The sequence below is a fragment of the Coregonus clupeaformis genome, unplaced genomic scaffold, assembly GCF_020615455.1.
Source record: "Coregonus clupeaformis isolate EN_2021a unplaced genomic scaffold, ASM2061545v1 scaf0968, whole genome shotgun sequence".
NCBI classification, from domain to species: Eukaryota; Metazoa; Chordata; class Actinopteri; order Salmoniformes; family Salmonidae; genus Coregonus; species Coregonus clupeaformis.
Window position 1 is genome coordinate 48,867 of NW_025534422.1, and position 16,130 is coordinate 64,996.

The window sequence follows — 16,130 nt, forward strand, 5'->3', positions numbered from 1 at the left end:
TGTGATGTGCTAGATGTCTTGCTTAAGATTGATGTAAAAAATAAAATCCACTGGGGGCTGATATGCTTGATCCATTTCTACTGCAGCTCTCTGCCCCCCTGATTGCTGAATCATCAACCCGTAACCTGACAGTTATATCTAGTACTATCTCCAAGGTTTGGAAGGCGGCCCATGTACTCCCCCTTCACAAAGGTGGTGACCCCTTGTGACCTAAATAATTATCGCTCTATTTCTAAACTTTTTTGCCTAGCTAAAATATTAGAATCCTTAATTAATTCTCAGCTAAGATTATTCTAAATGTACATCAGTGGGGTTTTAGACCAGGTCATAGCACTATCTCTGCTGCATCCCTAGTTATAAAATGATGTGGTTCACTGTAAGGATAGAAGGCAACATTGTGCTGCCCTCTTCATTGACCTGTCAAAGGCTGTTGATCACTCACTGCTAATTCAGAGGCTTGGCTCAATTGGCCTAGACCAGGCTGCATGTAACTGGTAAAAAAATGACTTGACAGATAGAACTCAATGTGTATCTACTGATGGTGTTAAATCAGGCAACAGTGTGCTTTAGGACCATGCGGAGGGTTCTGAGCAGTCGGGTAGGCTGTTTGGAGTGTTTATCCAACTGGATAAAAACAAAAGGAATATAAATAAAGTTATGTCTCCCCCACTTCTAAAACCAAAGTTGCACCTATGCTGTTTACATTAACAATATTGACTTGTCTATAAAAAACTGTAACCTCCACTTGTATACAGTTGATAGTTGCTGTGTATGCTATTTCCCGTCACGGTTGACCAGGCTCTATCTGAACTACAGTCTGCCTTCATGGAATTACAGAAACACTTTATTGACCTGAAATGAGCATTGAATGCAGGGGAAAACTCAGTATATGTTGTTCTCTAGTGCACATCAAAATAACTGATTTAATGTACTTTGAATGGTGTCCATATTGATTGTGTCCCTGCTTATAAATATCTGGGAATCTGGATAGATGAAAAGCTGTCTTTTAAAAAGCATATTGATGAGTTAGTTAAGAAGCTGAGAATAGAAATGGGCTTCTTCTATAGAAACAGGTCCTGCCTCTCGCTAAACAGTAGAAAGCAGATTATTCAGTCAACGTTCCTATCGGTCCTAGACTATGGTGACGTCATTTACATTTACATTTACGTCATTTAGCAGACGCTCTTATCGATTTACAAATTGGTGCATTCACCTTATAGCCAGTGGAACAACCACTTTACAATATGTTTTATTTTATTTTTTGGGGGGTGGGGTAAGGGGGTGTAGAAGGATTACTTTATCCTATCCCAGGTATTCCTAAAAGAGGTAGGGTTTCAAGTGTCTCTGGAAGGTGGTGAGTGACTCCGCTGTCCTAGCGTCGTGAGGGAGCTTGTTCCACCATTGGGGTGCCAGAGCAACGAACAGTTTTGACTGGGCTGAGCGGGAACTGTGCTTCCGCAGAGGTAGGGGGGCCAGCAGGCCAGATGTGGATGAACGCAATGCCCTCGTTTGGGTGTAGGGACTGATCAGAGCCTGAAGGTACGGAGGTGCCGTTCCCCTCACAGCTCCGTAGGCAAGCACCATGGTCTTGTAGCAGATGCGAGCTTCAACTGGAAGCCAGTGGAGTGTGCGGAGGAGCGGGGTGACGTGAGAGAACTTGGGAAGGTGAACAGAGGGGAGAGGTGCGCTTGTGAAGTTGGAAAACATTTTGTGTACGTTTTTTTTCCCCGAATTGGTTTTAACTGCACTCTACTTTACTTACCTTAACAAAATAAGATGTATAGTTGAATATTTTAGAAATGAGTCGTCTCAATTCGCTTGCTGTTGGCTGTATTGACGAAGGTTCCAGTGCCACTGGCAGTGGCTTCGGGAGCTGCTTGGGTTCGTCGGATCGGGAGCTGGAGAGGACAGTTTAGTCTGAGGTCATTTAAGGGCTTCGGGGACACTGGACATCGTTTTCGGATGCATGCAGGGCACTTTCTGCCTATTGGATTATAAATAGTCAACTGTTGGTTTCAAGGGCTTTCTACCGTGATAACTGTGGGGTTAGACTGTTTGTTTTTTATAGCTCCAACGGCGCCAACGAACATTTTCAGTTTAGCACCCGGGTTTAGGTTATCTTAAAATATTATTGTATTGTGTGTATTGCCAATTGTTTGCAAGTGGATCATTCATTATTCATTCTTTTTATATACACATTCTATCTGTAGGTAAGAACCCTGGTCTCTTTGGATTTTCTTTAGCGAGTTTAGTCATACCAGGTTTATTATGTACTGAGTGGACCTTTTCACCATACTTTTACTCTATGGATTTATCTGAGCCTGTGGTGATAGGGTTACATCAACATTATAAATATGGTGGAAACTCCCACTAGTCCATGCCTCCACCAATCCAATGCTTTTAGATTATGGGAAGTAGTGAACAAGTGCACACTTCAGGAGAAAGGAGATATTATTGGGACACACTCAGATGCTCTGTTAATCAACCACATTGGTCTACCACAAGGCTTCCTTGGTTCAAACTGTCAGATTATTGTTATAATGTTGTTTGTAGTATAGAGATAATGATGTTATTGATTATCAATGTTATGATATTGATTATGATGTAGAGTATTGTTATGATGTTGTTGGTAGTATATAGATAATGATGTTATTGATTACAAAAATGCGAGGGGTGTATTCAGTTTTGTGAGATACTGTATGTTAGAGCAGGAGTAGGGGGGGTAGAAGTTAGAGGTCTGTTACCTGAGTCAAGATCAACGGGAGGGAGGGAGGGAGGGAGGGAGGGAGGGGAGAGGGAGGGAGGGAGGGAGGGGGGAGAGGGAGAGGGGGAGGGAGGGAGGGAGGGAGGGGGGAGGGAGAGGGAGGGAGGAGGGGGGAGGGAGAGGGAGGGAGGGAGGGAGAGGGAGAGGGAGAGGGAGAGAGAGGTTAAATTAACATCAACAGACTAACATGCAGTCAACTGAATATATTTTCATCACTGACTTCTAACCAGTGATGTCATCACAACCAGTAACCTTTTCCACTCTTCCACTTTTGGTCCGGCTCAGCTTGACCTCTGACCTCTGAAATGAATGATTTCAAAAACAGACAAAGCAAAGGTATTAAATTAGATATAAACTCATCTGCAAAGAGAGTTACACATTTCCATGGAAAGGGAATGTACACTAAATGACGAAAGTATGTGGACACCTGCTTGTCAAACATCTCATTCCAAAGTCATGACCATTAGTATGAAGTTGGTCCCCCTTTGCTGCTATGACAGCCTCCACTGTTCAGAGAAGGCTTTCCACTAGATGTTGGAACATTGCTGCGGGGACCTGCTTCCATTCAGCCACAAGAGCATTAGTGAGGTAATGGTAAATATACATTGCTGCGTGGATTTTTTCCTTTGGACTGCCAGATGGTGAAGTGTGATTCATCACTCCAGAGAACGCGTTTTCAATGCTCCAGAGTCCAATGGCGGTGGGCTTTACACCACTCCAGCCGATGCTTGGCATTGCTCATGGTGATCTTTGGCTTTTGTTCGGTTGCTCAACCATGGAAACCCATTTCATGAAGATCCCGACTAACAGTTATTGTGCTGACGTTGCTTCCAGAGGCAGTTTGGAACTCGTAGTGAGTGTTGCAACCGAGGACAGACGGTTTTTACACGCTACCCGCTTCAGCACTCGGCGGTCCCGCTCTGTGAGCTTGTGTGGCCTACCACTTCACGCTGAGCCGTTGTTGCTCCTAGACGTTTCCCTTCACAATAACAGAACTTACAGTTGACCGAGGCAGCTCCAGCAGGGCAGACATTTTAATAAATTACTTGTTGGAAAGGTGGCATCCTGTGACGGTGCCACGTTGAAAGTCAATGAGGTCTTCAGTATGGGCCATTCTACTGCCAATGTTTGTCTATGGAGATTGCATGGCTGTGTGCTCGATTTTATACACCTGTCAGGAAGGGGTGTGGCTGGAATAGAATCCACTAATTTGAAGGGGTGGCCACATACTTTTGTATCTATAGTGTGTGTACACACGTGTGTTGTTGCATCTTACCAACGATAAGCCTATCTTCCCCATTTACATCATGAAAGGTCATGTTGATGTTCATTTAACCTCTGTCTCTATCTCTCTCTCTCTCTCTCTCTCTCTCTCTCTCTCTCTCTCTTCTCTCTCTCCTCTCTCTCTCTCTCTCTCTTTCTCCCCCCTCTCTCTCTCTCTCTCTCTCTCTCATCTCTCTCTCTCTCTCTCTCTCTCTCTCTCTCTCTCTTTCTCCTCAGATATCCAGGCTCAAAGCATCAGTCCACCAGGTAGGTAGAGTATAAATCTACAGTGATTATAGCAGTTCAATATTAGTCAACTTTATTATCCCACATGGAGAAATTCATGTGTCCATACACACCATTCTAAAACCCAGTAACAAGTACTGTTTTATGGCACTGCTAATACTTGTCAACCACAAAGCATTACTGCTGTTAGAATAACAGAAGCCCTGTCATAATCTGTCCTCACCACTGTGTTTTCCTCTCTGCTGTTTACAGCTGAACAATCAGTCAGACTGGTGAATGGGCCCACTTCCTGTTCTGGGACAGTGGAAATCTTCTACAGAGGAGAGTGGTCAGTTCTATGTTCTATGTTTTGGGGCATGAAAGAGGCTAAGGTTGTGTGTATAGAGCTGGGCTGTGGGAATGCTATAGCTGTATCTACAGGACCTCTGGTTGAAGATGCAAGAGGAGGAGTCATACTATGGGGTTGCAGTGGAGATCAGTCTACAATTAGAGAGTGTACGATCCGTGGAGGAGGACCTGGTGTCTGTTATGGTGAATATTATCATCATGTGATCTGTTCAGGTAAGACACTGGTAATATTTAGATATTTAATTGGTACATTATACAATATTTACATGTATCATGTTTTATGTGTTTTTCATTTCATTTAAAGAGAGGGAGAGATGTTAGATATATTTAAACATTATATTTGTGTTTGTCATATTCATTTATGGGAGATGTGCATGGGCAGATCATTGTAGTTCAGATGTTACTGAAGTGAAGCTGCCTGATGGATGTCCAGCTGTTTATTTTCTATAAAGTGAAGTGAACTTATTCCTGTCTCCTGCCTGCATTATTCCCAACCCTGTCCTGAGTGACTAAGAACTAATTTCTACCTCTTACAGTATCAAACATAGCAAACTACAATCTTTTATCCAACATATTTGTGTTTAGTCCTTGACAGTGTCATCAACAAAACTGATTGAATGTTCCACCAACTCTTTTTCTCCAGAGTCTGTGCAGCTTGTGGATGGAGCTGGCCTCTGCTCTGGGAGACTGGAGGTGAAGTCCAATCAGTCCAATCAGTCCTGGGCCTCAGTGTGTGAAGCTGACTTTGACCAGCAGGATGCAGAGGTAGTCTGTGGGGAGCTTGGCTGTGGGGCTCCTGCAGCTCTACAGGGGGGGCTCTGTGGAGAAGGTGAGGGTCAGACCTGGGATAAAGAGTTCCAGTGTAAAGGCAATGAGTCCCTTCTCCTGGACTGTGACACCTCAGACAGAAAAAACAACACCTGCCTACCTGGTAATGCTGTTGGACTCACCTGCTCAGGTAAGAAACAGTTTGTCACTCAATCAACATTGTTTCTCACCTGGAGTGAAGAATATGAGAGGCAATATATAGTGGGCTCCAAAATTACTGGCACCCCTGTCTGGCAATGCACAAACAATACTTACAGAAATATAAACAATATAATTATAGAGAGAAACTGAAAATACCAACATGTGAGAAATACTGTACTATATTAATGTTCCAATGGAACCCACCAAAATAATTTAATGATTTAATTAAAAATCAATGTCCTCCATATCAAGGTTTCACAATTAATGGCACCCTTAAAGATTATTGTAAATAACATCTACCAAAATTAAACCAGGAATTAAATTCCACTTATTTAAGTTTATCTAACTCTTAAGGAACTATATTGAGCCATTACATCACTTCCTGTTTCACTAGGGTATAAAAATGAGGTAACACGCATACAATATCTCTTTGTCATCCAACACCATGAAGAAAACAAAAGAACTGGCAGTTCAAAAGAGACAGGTGGTCGTAGACCTTCATAAATCTGGTAATGGCTACAAGAAGATCCACAAACAATTGAATATACCACTGAGCACTGTCAGGGCAATTATTAAAACATTTAAAAGATATGGAACAGTTGAAAACCTCACGGGTAGAGGACACAAATGCATTTTGCCCCCCAGGATAGGGAGGAGGATGGTGAGAGAAGCAACAAAATCCCCAAGAATCACTGTGAAAGAATTGCAGGCCTTGGTGGCGTCTTGGGGTCACCAGGTTTCAAAAAGCACCATCAGACGCCACCTCCACAACCACAGGCTCTTTGGAAGGTTTGCCAGAAGAAAGCCCTTTCTGACCCCAAGACACAGACGCAAGCGCTTTGAGTTTGCCAAACGTCATTTAAATTATGACTGGAAGAAGGTGCTCTGGTCAGATGAGACCAAAATTGAACGTTTTGATCAGATACAGCATCGACATGTTTGGCGTCGAAACAGAGATGCATACAAGGAGAGGCACTTCATTCCCACTGTGAAATATGGTGGTGGGTCAGTGATGATTTGGGGCTGTTTTAATTCCAGAGGTCCAGGGGCACTGGATGGCATAATGAATTCCACCAAGTATCAGGCAATTTCGGCTGACAAAGAAGGCTGGGACTTGGCCGTAGGTGGAGTTTCCAACAAAACAATGACCCAAAACATACCTCAAGATCCACACAGAAATGGTTCTGTGACAAAAAATATATATGTTCTGCCATGGCCATCTCAGTCAGACCTCAATCCAATCGAAAATCTGTGGGCTGATTTGAAGATGGCAGTTGATAAGCGCAAAACCCAAGAATGTGAAGGATCTTGAAAGGATCTGCATAGAGGAATGGTCCAAAATCCCTCCAAATGTGTTCCTTAACCTTGTCAAAGATTACAGGAAAAGACTCCATGCTGTTATCCTTGCCAGAGGTGGTTGCACTAAGTACTAAATGAGGAGTGCCAATAATTATGAAACCTTGATTTAGGTGACTTTTATTTTGTATTAAATAATTGTATGATTTTGGTTGGTTCCATTGAAACATTAATAAAGTACAGTATTGTTTATATTTTTAAAGTATTGTTGGTGCAGTCAGGGGTGCCAGTAATTTTGGAGCCCACTGTAGATGTGTTTTAGTGTGAAAATAGTAAGATTACTGTCTCTCTCTCTTCTTTTCTCAGAGCCTGATGGTGTGAGGCTGGTGGGAGGAGGCAGTCGCTGTGCTGGTGGAGTGGAGTGGTACGACCAGGGAGAGTGGAGGACTGTGGGAGCTGATGACTGGTTCAAGGAGGCTGTAGCTGCAGTAGTGTGTAGACAGCTGGGTTGTGGCTCCACTGTTTCAGTTCTACCTGGAAACACCACTGGAGGGTTTGGAGTTCGCTGTTCTGGGTCTGAGCTTTCACTGAGGGAGTGTATGAGACTGTATCGTCCCTATCCTGTAGTCACAGTGATCTGCTCAGGTAATAACAAGATATTATAATTATATTCAACTGATTTCCTTCATTCATACAACTTCCTATTCCCCTCTCACAATGACTGTTTAGCTTGTCAGTCTGCTTTGCAAAATAAATCACTCAGTCAAGTAGGAATCAAATACAACTTAAATATCCCAGAATGCTTTTGTATTTGAGTGTTATCTCAGTGAACGTCTCTACTCACTACCTGTGTCACATGTCATGTTATTGTCATATCTAAATGAGGAAAGTAGTTGAGGAGCTACGTTTTCTTGTTCTCTCCTCTTGTTCCAGATGTCCTGCTTCAGCCTGATATCAACATATGTTGTCTCAGTGACTGTAGGCCCACTACTCATGTTGCCCTGTGAGGGAGGGTGGCTAGCACTGTTACATGCTGATGTTATTGTCATATCTATAGGAAACTAGTTGAAGAGGTTTTTCTTGTTCTCTTTTATTGTTACAGATCTCCTGGTCCAGCCTGATATCTTCCTGACTGACTCAATGGGAGGGGTCTCCAGGGGCCACCAGGGGCCCGAAGTGTTTAGGGGCTACAACTTCACCATCACCTGCTCTACTCAGCCACAGTACCCAGGAGGCTCCTTCCTCCTTACGTTCACCGGCTCCAACAGAGCCCAGACCCAGCCAGCTGTCAATCACTCTGCTGCCTTCCTCTTCCCTGCTGCAGATGGCTCCCACCAAGGGAACTACAGCTGTGTTTATGACAATTATGTTTTCTCTCATAACTTCTCCTCTGAGAGTGAGCTCATCTCCCTCACCGTCACAGGTAACTGAACATGAACCAGACTTCCAACTTTGTCATTGACAGATTTCCCACAGATCTATGTGATGATGACCAGTCCCCTCATCAAAGGTGTTTCTGTTTGCAGCCTCTCCTCTACCAGCCTTCATCATCAGACACGTTGTAGTGCTGCTGATCCTACTGACAGCCATCACCACCATCTACCTGTACTACAAGGTAAAGACATTTACTCAGACGTTACAAGTCATTTAAATGTTTGTGTCTTTGAGCAGGGTTCAGATTCTACATTGGTCTATATCTGTGTTTAAGGTGTGTGATTAACTCGGCTCCCGAGTGGCGCAGTGGTCTAAGGCACTGCATCGCAGTGCTAGCTGTGCCACTAGAGATCCTGGTTCGAATCCAGGCTCTGTCGTAGCCGGCCGCGACCGGGAGACCCATGGGGCGGCGCACAATTACGGGGCGGCAGGTAGCTTAGTGGTTAAGAGCGTTGTGCCAGTAACCGAAAGCCGACTAGGTGAAAAATCTGTCGATGTGCCCTTGAGCAAGGCACTTAACCCTAATTGCTCCTGTAAGTCGCTCTGGATAAGAGCGTCTGCTAAAATGACATAAAAAATAAATAAATAAAAAAAAACAATTGGCTCAGCGTCGTCCAGGGTAGGGGAGGGAATGACCGGCAGGGATGTAGCTCAATTGGTAGAGCATGGCGTTTGCAACGCCAGGGTTGTGGGTTTGATTCCCATGGGGGGCCAGTATAAAAAATGATGTATGTACTCACTAGCTGTAAGTCGCTCTGGATAAGAGCGTCTGCTAAATGACGTAAAATGTAAAAAAAATAATTAACCAGATGAGAATGAGAGGCGCGCAGAGAATGAGAGGCGCGCAGAGAATGAGACACAGAGACACACACACACACAGAGAGAACGAGAGACTGGGATTTTAATAATAGCTGAAAAGTTCAGAATTAGTTTATCTTTCTAGAACCTTGGAAGACATCTAAAAAGAGTGACAGCAACCACCATGATTCCTTTTAGTTAGTTTTTTTGCAACCATAGTAACATGGGGTTTTGGTAACATGGGGGTTTTAATTATTTTAAGAGAGTAGCTCAATTACGTCTGTTTTGTGTTCCAGAATGTATTGCTGCTTTTAGCTTTTGTCTTTATGTCTTTATCTTATTTAGTGTTTCTCTTAGATTCTTTATCTTGAAGTGTTTCCATTATTAGTCCATGACTGACTGACTCACTCACTCTTGGTGCTGTGTCTCCCTAGACCACCAGGAGGCAGAAGAGAGTGAACAGGGTGAGCAGCATGGTTCTTTATGTTGATGCCAATGCCATGGAGATGGTCTCTCTGAGCTCCAGAGCTGAAGCTGGACCGGGAGAGGAGAGAGCAGCCCAGGGGACTGAGTAGGAGTAGAATGATGCTGACCCTAAATGTTGATCTTAGGTCAGTTTTGTGTTTTGAACTTGATGGTCAGCAGTGGACTGGTGTTTAAAATGTGGTGACAAACCTTAAGTGGTTCTAATTTTAATAACACAAGTTAAGAATTAGTTTATATTTTTATAACCTTGGAAGAAATCTAAAAGGAGTGATTGTAACCACCATTATTCATTTTTGTTTGTTTTGTACCACCATGGTACCATGGGGTTTTGGGTATCATGGGGTTTTGGTAACATGGGGTTTTGGGTAACATGGGGTTTTGGTAACATGGGGGTTTTGGTAACATGGGGTTTTGGTAACATGGGGTTTTGGTAACATGGGGTTTTGGGTAACATGAGGTTTTGGTAACATGGGGGTTTTGGTAACATGGGGTTTTGGTAACATGGGGTTTTGGGTAACATGAGGTTTGGGTAACATGGGGTTTTGGGAACATGGGGTTTTGGGTAACATGGGGTTTTGGGTAACATTGGGTTTTGGTAACATGGGGTTTTGGTAACATGGGGGTTTGGGTAACATGGGGTTTTGGTAACATGGGGTTTTGGTAACATGGGGTTTTAATTATTTTTAGAGAGTAGCTCAATTACGTCTGTTTTGTGTTCCAGAATGTATTGCTGCTTTTAGCTTTTGTCTTCATGTCTTTATCTTATTTATTGTTTCTCTTAGATTCTTTATCTTGATGTGTTTCCATTATTAGTCCATGTATTATTATAATCATCTGTTCATTCTTTGTATTTTGAAACATCTGAATAAAGGGGTCATCTTTTTCTCAAGTCATTTTAGTTTGTTGTTGGGGTTTGTTTTGTTGCTGTTGTTTACCTCTCATGATGTTATTGATTATACATTTTATGATATTGACTGATGTAGATTATTGTTATGTTATTAGTAGTATAGAGATAATGATGTTATTCATTATAAATGTTATGGTATTGATTATGATGTCAATTATTGTTATGATGTTGTTAGTAGTATATAGAGATAATGATGTTATTCTCTTATGATCTGTGGGTTACAGAGAAAGTATAGTACTTAGTTCAGGTCTAATATACATTAAATTGTGAATATGCTGTGTGCAAATCAATCAATTAATCAAATTAACGTAAATAAATATGGTAATATATATCAATGATCTCAAAGGTATTGTTGAGAAGTGTTTATTTCATATTTGTGATGTGAGTGCAGATTATGTTGATGTTATGTTATTTACCCTTTACAGATAAAGACCTGTTGCTCTCTAAACTGCCATGTAATCACTGAATGCTTTTAATAAACTCACAGGCTGTCAGTCTTGTGTGATTTCTCTCTTGGACAGACTACAACATACAGTATGAATTAACTGAGATCAGTCTTGTGTGATTTCTCTCTTGGAAAGACTACAACATACAGTATGAATTAACTGAGATCAGTCTTGTGTGATTTCCAACCAAGTTTTTCAAACATATGATCATGATAGTAGATAGCTGGATGGAAGCAGTGTAGAAAAAGTAACCAACTGTCATACTTGAGTAAAAGTAAAGATACCTTAATAGAAAATGACTCAAGTAAAAGTGAAAGTCACCCAGTAAAACATTTGGTTTTAAATATACTTCATGATCAAGAAAAAAATTATATATTTTATTTCAAATTCCGTATATTAAGCAAACCAGGCAGGCAGCACGTTTTTTGGGGAAGTGTGTTCCACTACTAACAGAGGAACAGGGGGAAGTGTGTCCACTACTAACAGAGGAACAAGGGGAAGTGTGTTCCACTACTAACAGAGGAACAGGGGGAAGTGTGTTCCACTACTAACAGAGGAACAGGGGGAAGTGTGTTCCACTACTAACAGAGGAACAGGGGGAAGTGTGTTCCACTACTAACAGAGGAACAGGGGGAAGTGTTCCACTACTAACAGAGGAACAGGGGGAAGTGTGTTCCACTACTAACAGAGGAACAAGGGGAAGTGTTCCACTACTAACAGAGGAACAGGAAGAAGTGTGTGTGTGTTTGTGTGCATGTGTACCAGCTCTGTCTCACTCAAATGCCCATTCCAGCAGACTGTGCTCTCTCTCTCTCTCTCTCTCTCTCTCTCTCTCTCTCTCTCTCTGTCTCTCTCTCTCTCTCTCTCTCTCTCTCTCTCTCTCTCTGTGCTCCTCTCTCTCTCTACTCCTCACTCTCTCTCTCTCTCTCTCTCTAATTTCAATTTCAATTTAAGGGCTTTATTGGCATGGGAAACGTATGTTAACATTGCCAAAGCAAGTGAAGTAGATAGTAAACAAAAGTGAAATAAACAATAAATATTAACAGTAAACATTACACTCAGAAGTCTCTCTTTCTCTCTCTCTCTCTCTCTCTCTCTCTCTCTCTGTCTCTCTCTCTCTCTCTCTCTCTCTCTCTCTCTCTCTCTCTCTCTCTCTCTCTCTCTTCTCTCTCTCTCTCTCTCTCTCTCTCTCTCTCTCTCTCTCTCTCAATTCAATTTCAATTTAAGGGCTTTATTGGCATGGGAAACGTATGTTAACATTGCCAAAGCAAGTGAAGTAGATAGTAAACAAAAGTGAAATAAACAATAAATATTAACAGTAAACATTACACTCAGAAGTTCCAAAAGAATAAAGGCATTTCAAATGTCATATTATGTATATATACAGTGTTGTAACAATGTGCAAATAGTTAAAGTACAAATGGGAAAATAAATAAACATAATATGGGTTGTATTTACAATGGTGTTTGTTCTTCACTGGTTGACCTTTTCTTGTGGCAACAGGTCACAAATCTTGCAGCTGTGATGGCACACTGTGGTTTTTCACTCTCTCTCTCTCTCTCTCTCTCTCTCTCTCTCTCTCTCTCTCTCTCTCTCTCTCACACACACACACACACACACACACACACACACACACACACACACACACACACACACACACACACACACACACACACACACACACACACACACACACATACACATACACACACTCCTTCTCTGGCTTTGGTTGATGACAGAGAAAGGGAGAGGTGCATAGCTACACTCCAATTCTGTAAGTTTGTGTGTGTGTGTGTTCAGAACTCCGGTGGTATTCAAAACATGATCTTGCTAGGGAGTGTCCACTCCAGTACATGTGTAGTATAAGGATGTGTTGAGGCCTAAAGGGACCCTGTGTTTAACTCACACACTGCAACAAGACGGCTGTAGTAGCTTTTGGTTTATTGAAGAACAACCGTTGTCTCCATTGAGCACAAAGTTGTGGTCCAGGTAGTTGTTTTATGATTGACTGAAAGAGGGGGACTTTCAGAGTGAGACTGATGTCTGTTGGTTGGATAGTAGTTAATTAAATGTCAGGTTGGTTGGATAGTAGTTAATTAAATGTCAGTTTGGTTGTCTATTGGTTATTTCTTGGTTGGTCGAACATTGGTTGGTTGGTTGAATGTTGGGCCTAGTTGTTTAGTCATTGGCTTGTTGGCTGAATGTCAGGTTTGTTGAACATAGATCCTTGTTGATAGGCTGTTAGTTTTCATTAGGTTGTATTTTGGTTGTTTTTTTGGTCAGACTGGTTCCTAGGAGGAGGAAGAGGAAGAGGAGGCTGAGCTGTGACAGTATGACATCATTCTCCTGTTACCTGCTGAGAGAGAGAGAGAGAGAGAGAGAGAGAGAGAGAGAGAGAGAGAGAGAGAGAGAGAGAGAGAGAGAGAGAGAGAGAGACACAGAGAGAGAGAGAGAGAGAGAGAGAGAGAGAGAGAGAGAGACAGAGAGAGAGAGAGAGAGAGAGAGAGAGAGAGAGAGAGAGAGAGAGAGAGACAGAGAGAGAGAGAGAGAGAGAGAGAGAGAAAGAGAGAGAGAGAGAGAGCGAGAGAGAGAGAGAGAGAGAGAGAGAGAGAGAGAGAGAGAGAGAGAGAGAGAGAGAGAGAGAGAGAGAGAGAGAGAGAGAGACAGAGAGCCAACCAAATCATGAGAAAACAAAAAGATAATTATTTAGAATGTGTCAAGTAATTAACAAAAAAACAGAGCATAGTCTTGCTATTGAGAAAGGCCGCCGAAGGCAGACCTGGCTCTCAAGAAAAGACAGGCTATGTGCACACTGCCCAAAAAATGAGGTGGAAACTGAGCTGCACTTCCTGACCTCCTGCCATATTAGAGACACATATTTCCCTCAGATTACACAGACCCACAAAGAATTAAAAAACAAATCCTGTTTTGATAAACTCCCATATCTATTGGGTGAAATACCACAGTGTGCCATCACAGCAGCAAGATTTGTGACCTGAAATGTCTTTATTCCTTTGGAACTTTTATGAGTGTAATGTTTACAGTACATTTTTTTATTGTATATTTCACTTTTGTTCATTATCTATTTCACTTGCTTTGGCAATGTTAACATATGTTTCCCATGCCAATAAAGCCCTTAAATTTAAATTGAATTGAGAGAGAGAGAGAGAGAGAGAGAGAGAGAGAGAGAGAGAGAGAGAGAGAGAGAGAGAGAGAGAGAGAGAGAGAGAGAGAGACTAAATATAAGCAGACAGCTGTCAGCATATCAAGTTACCTGTTCAGTTATCTTTTCCCCTTTTCACCCTTTTATCTTTCTTTCTTTCTTTCTTTCTTTCTTTCTTTCTTTCTTTCTTTCTTTCTTTCTTTCTTTCTTTCTTTCTTTCTTTCTTTCTTTCTTTCCCTCCTTCTCTTTTCCAACAGATGACAAACAGAGGGGTGAGGGGGTGGAGAGGGTGAGATGGGGGAGAGAGGGGGGAGACAGGGTGAGGAGGAGTGAGGAGGGGGAAGGAAGGGGGAGTATTGTGAGACCCTTGTCTGGGAGACAGGGAGACAGACGGGGAGAGAGAGGGGTGAGGATGACAGACGGGGGAGAGAGGGGTGAGGATGGATGGATGGATGAGAGAGAGTGTGTGTGTGTGTGTGTGTGTGTGTGTGTGTGTGTGTGTGTGTGTGTGTGTGTGTGTGTGTGTGTCACAAAATGTGACGTGTGGCATATCTGGAAAAAGATCTCTCAATGCAATATTTCCAGACTAGTACCTAAAACAATATGGCTGCTATTGACCAATAAACGTGGGCGTGGTCTGGCACATAAATGGCTATACTGTGAATCATTCTGTCAGTATAACCATTTATGACTGTCAAGACATCAGTCAAGGATAGTTGCATTGTAACAGCATTTGGTACACATGTTGCAAACACTGTCAAGACATCAGTCAAGGATATGTGTATTGTAACAGCATTTGGTACACATGTTGCAAACACTGTCAAGACATCAGTCAAGGATAGTTGCATTGTAACAGCATTTGGTACACATGTTGCAAACACTGTCAAGACAAAAGAACATTCATAATGACACACGATGGTGTTTGACTCAGAGTGATGACATTGGGGACACAGACTCAGGGATAAGAGTCTAGCTAACCCACGTGATATCTCAGACACTACTGGCCCGATTTTGACGAAAAGTGGATGAATGATGCGTCTTGCCATAGAGTTCCGGCATTTACTAAATTACACTGATTGGCCCAAAGGGAGGAGCTGCATCATTCATGGGGGACGACATATTTACTGTTGCCTTGTTATTGTTGTGATATCATTGAAGAAAACAGAAAGGAGAGGGGCTGAAATGTGTTGAGGAAACAGTGTGGGGAAGCAGAGGGAGAGGGGCTGAAATGTGTTGAGGAAACAGTGTGGGGGGCAGAGGGAGAGGGGCTGAAATGTGTTGAGGAAACAGTGTAGGGAAGCAGAGGGAGAGGGGCTGAAATGTGTTGAGGAAACAGTGTGGGGAAGCAGAGGGAGAGGGCTGAAATGTGTTGAGGAAACAGAGTGGGGGCAGAGGGAGAGGGGCTGAAATGTGTTGAGGAAACAGTGTAGGGAAGCAGAGGGAGAGGGGCTGAAATGTGTTGAGGAAACAGTGTAGGGAAGCAGAGGGTGAGGGGCTGAAATGTGTTGAGGAAACAGTGTGGGGGGGGCAGAGGGAGAGGGGCTGAAATGTGTTGAGGAAATAGTGTTGGGAAGCAGAGGGAGAGGGGCTGAAATGTGTTGAGGAAACTGTAGAGGGAAGCAGAGGGAGAGGGGCTGAAATGTGTTGAGGAAACAGTGTGGGGGGGCAGAGGGAGAGGGGCTGAAATGTGTTGAGGAAACAGTGTGTGGGGGCAGAGGGAGAGGGAATGAAATGTGTTGAGGAAACAGTGTGGGGGGCAGAGGGAGAGGGGCTGAAATGTGTTGAGGAAACAGTGTGGGGGGCAGAGGGAGAGGGGCTGAAATGTGTTGAGGAAACAGTGTGGGGAAGCAGAGGGAGAGGGGCTGAAATGTGTTGAGGAAATAGTGTAGGGAAGCAGAGGGAGGGGGCTGAAATGTGTTGAGGAAACAGTGTAGGGAAGCAGAGGGTGAGGGGCTGAAATGTGTTGAGGAAACAGTGTGGGGGGGGCAGAGGGAGAGGAGCTGAAATGTG

The 16,130-nt window shown here is 43.0% G+C and overlaps 1 protein-coding gene across 1 annotated transcript; it reads left to right on the plus strand.

Moving 5' to 3' along the window:
• Nucleotides 1-6,035: 6,035 nt before the first annotated feature.
• LOC121562083 (deleted in malignant brain tumors 1 protein-like) lies at nt 6,036-9,962 on the plus strand. The gene is made up of 5 exons (XM_045217218.1): nt 6,036-6,099; nt 7,253-7,531; nt 7,989-8,309; nt 8,413-8,501; nt 9,553-9,962. Exons 1-5 carry the CDS (start codon nt 6,036-6,038, stop codon nt 9,691-9,693), a joined length of 894 nt encoding a protein of 297 aa, XP_045073153.1. The 3' UTR covers nt 9,694-9,962.
• Nucleotides 9,963-16,130: the final 6,168 nt, after the last annotated feature.

Bases quoted from the DNA above. Each gene is read 5' to 3' on its own strand.
- LOC121562083 (XM_045217218.1), top strand. From the start codon at position 6,036: ATGAAGAAAACAAAAGAACTGGCAGTTCAAAAGAGACAGGTGGTCGTA. The intron at 6,100-7,252 runs GTAATGGCTACA...TTCTTTTCTCAG, and splicing joins CGTAGACCTTCATAAATCTG to AGCCTGATGGTGTGAGGCTG. The intron at 8,502-9,552 runs GTAAAGACATTT...GTGTCTCCCTAG, and splicing joins CCATCTACCTGTACTACAAG to ACCACCAGGAGGCAGAAGAG.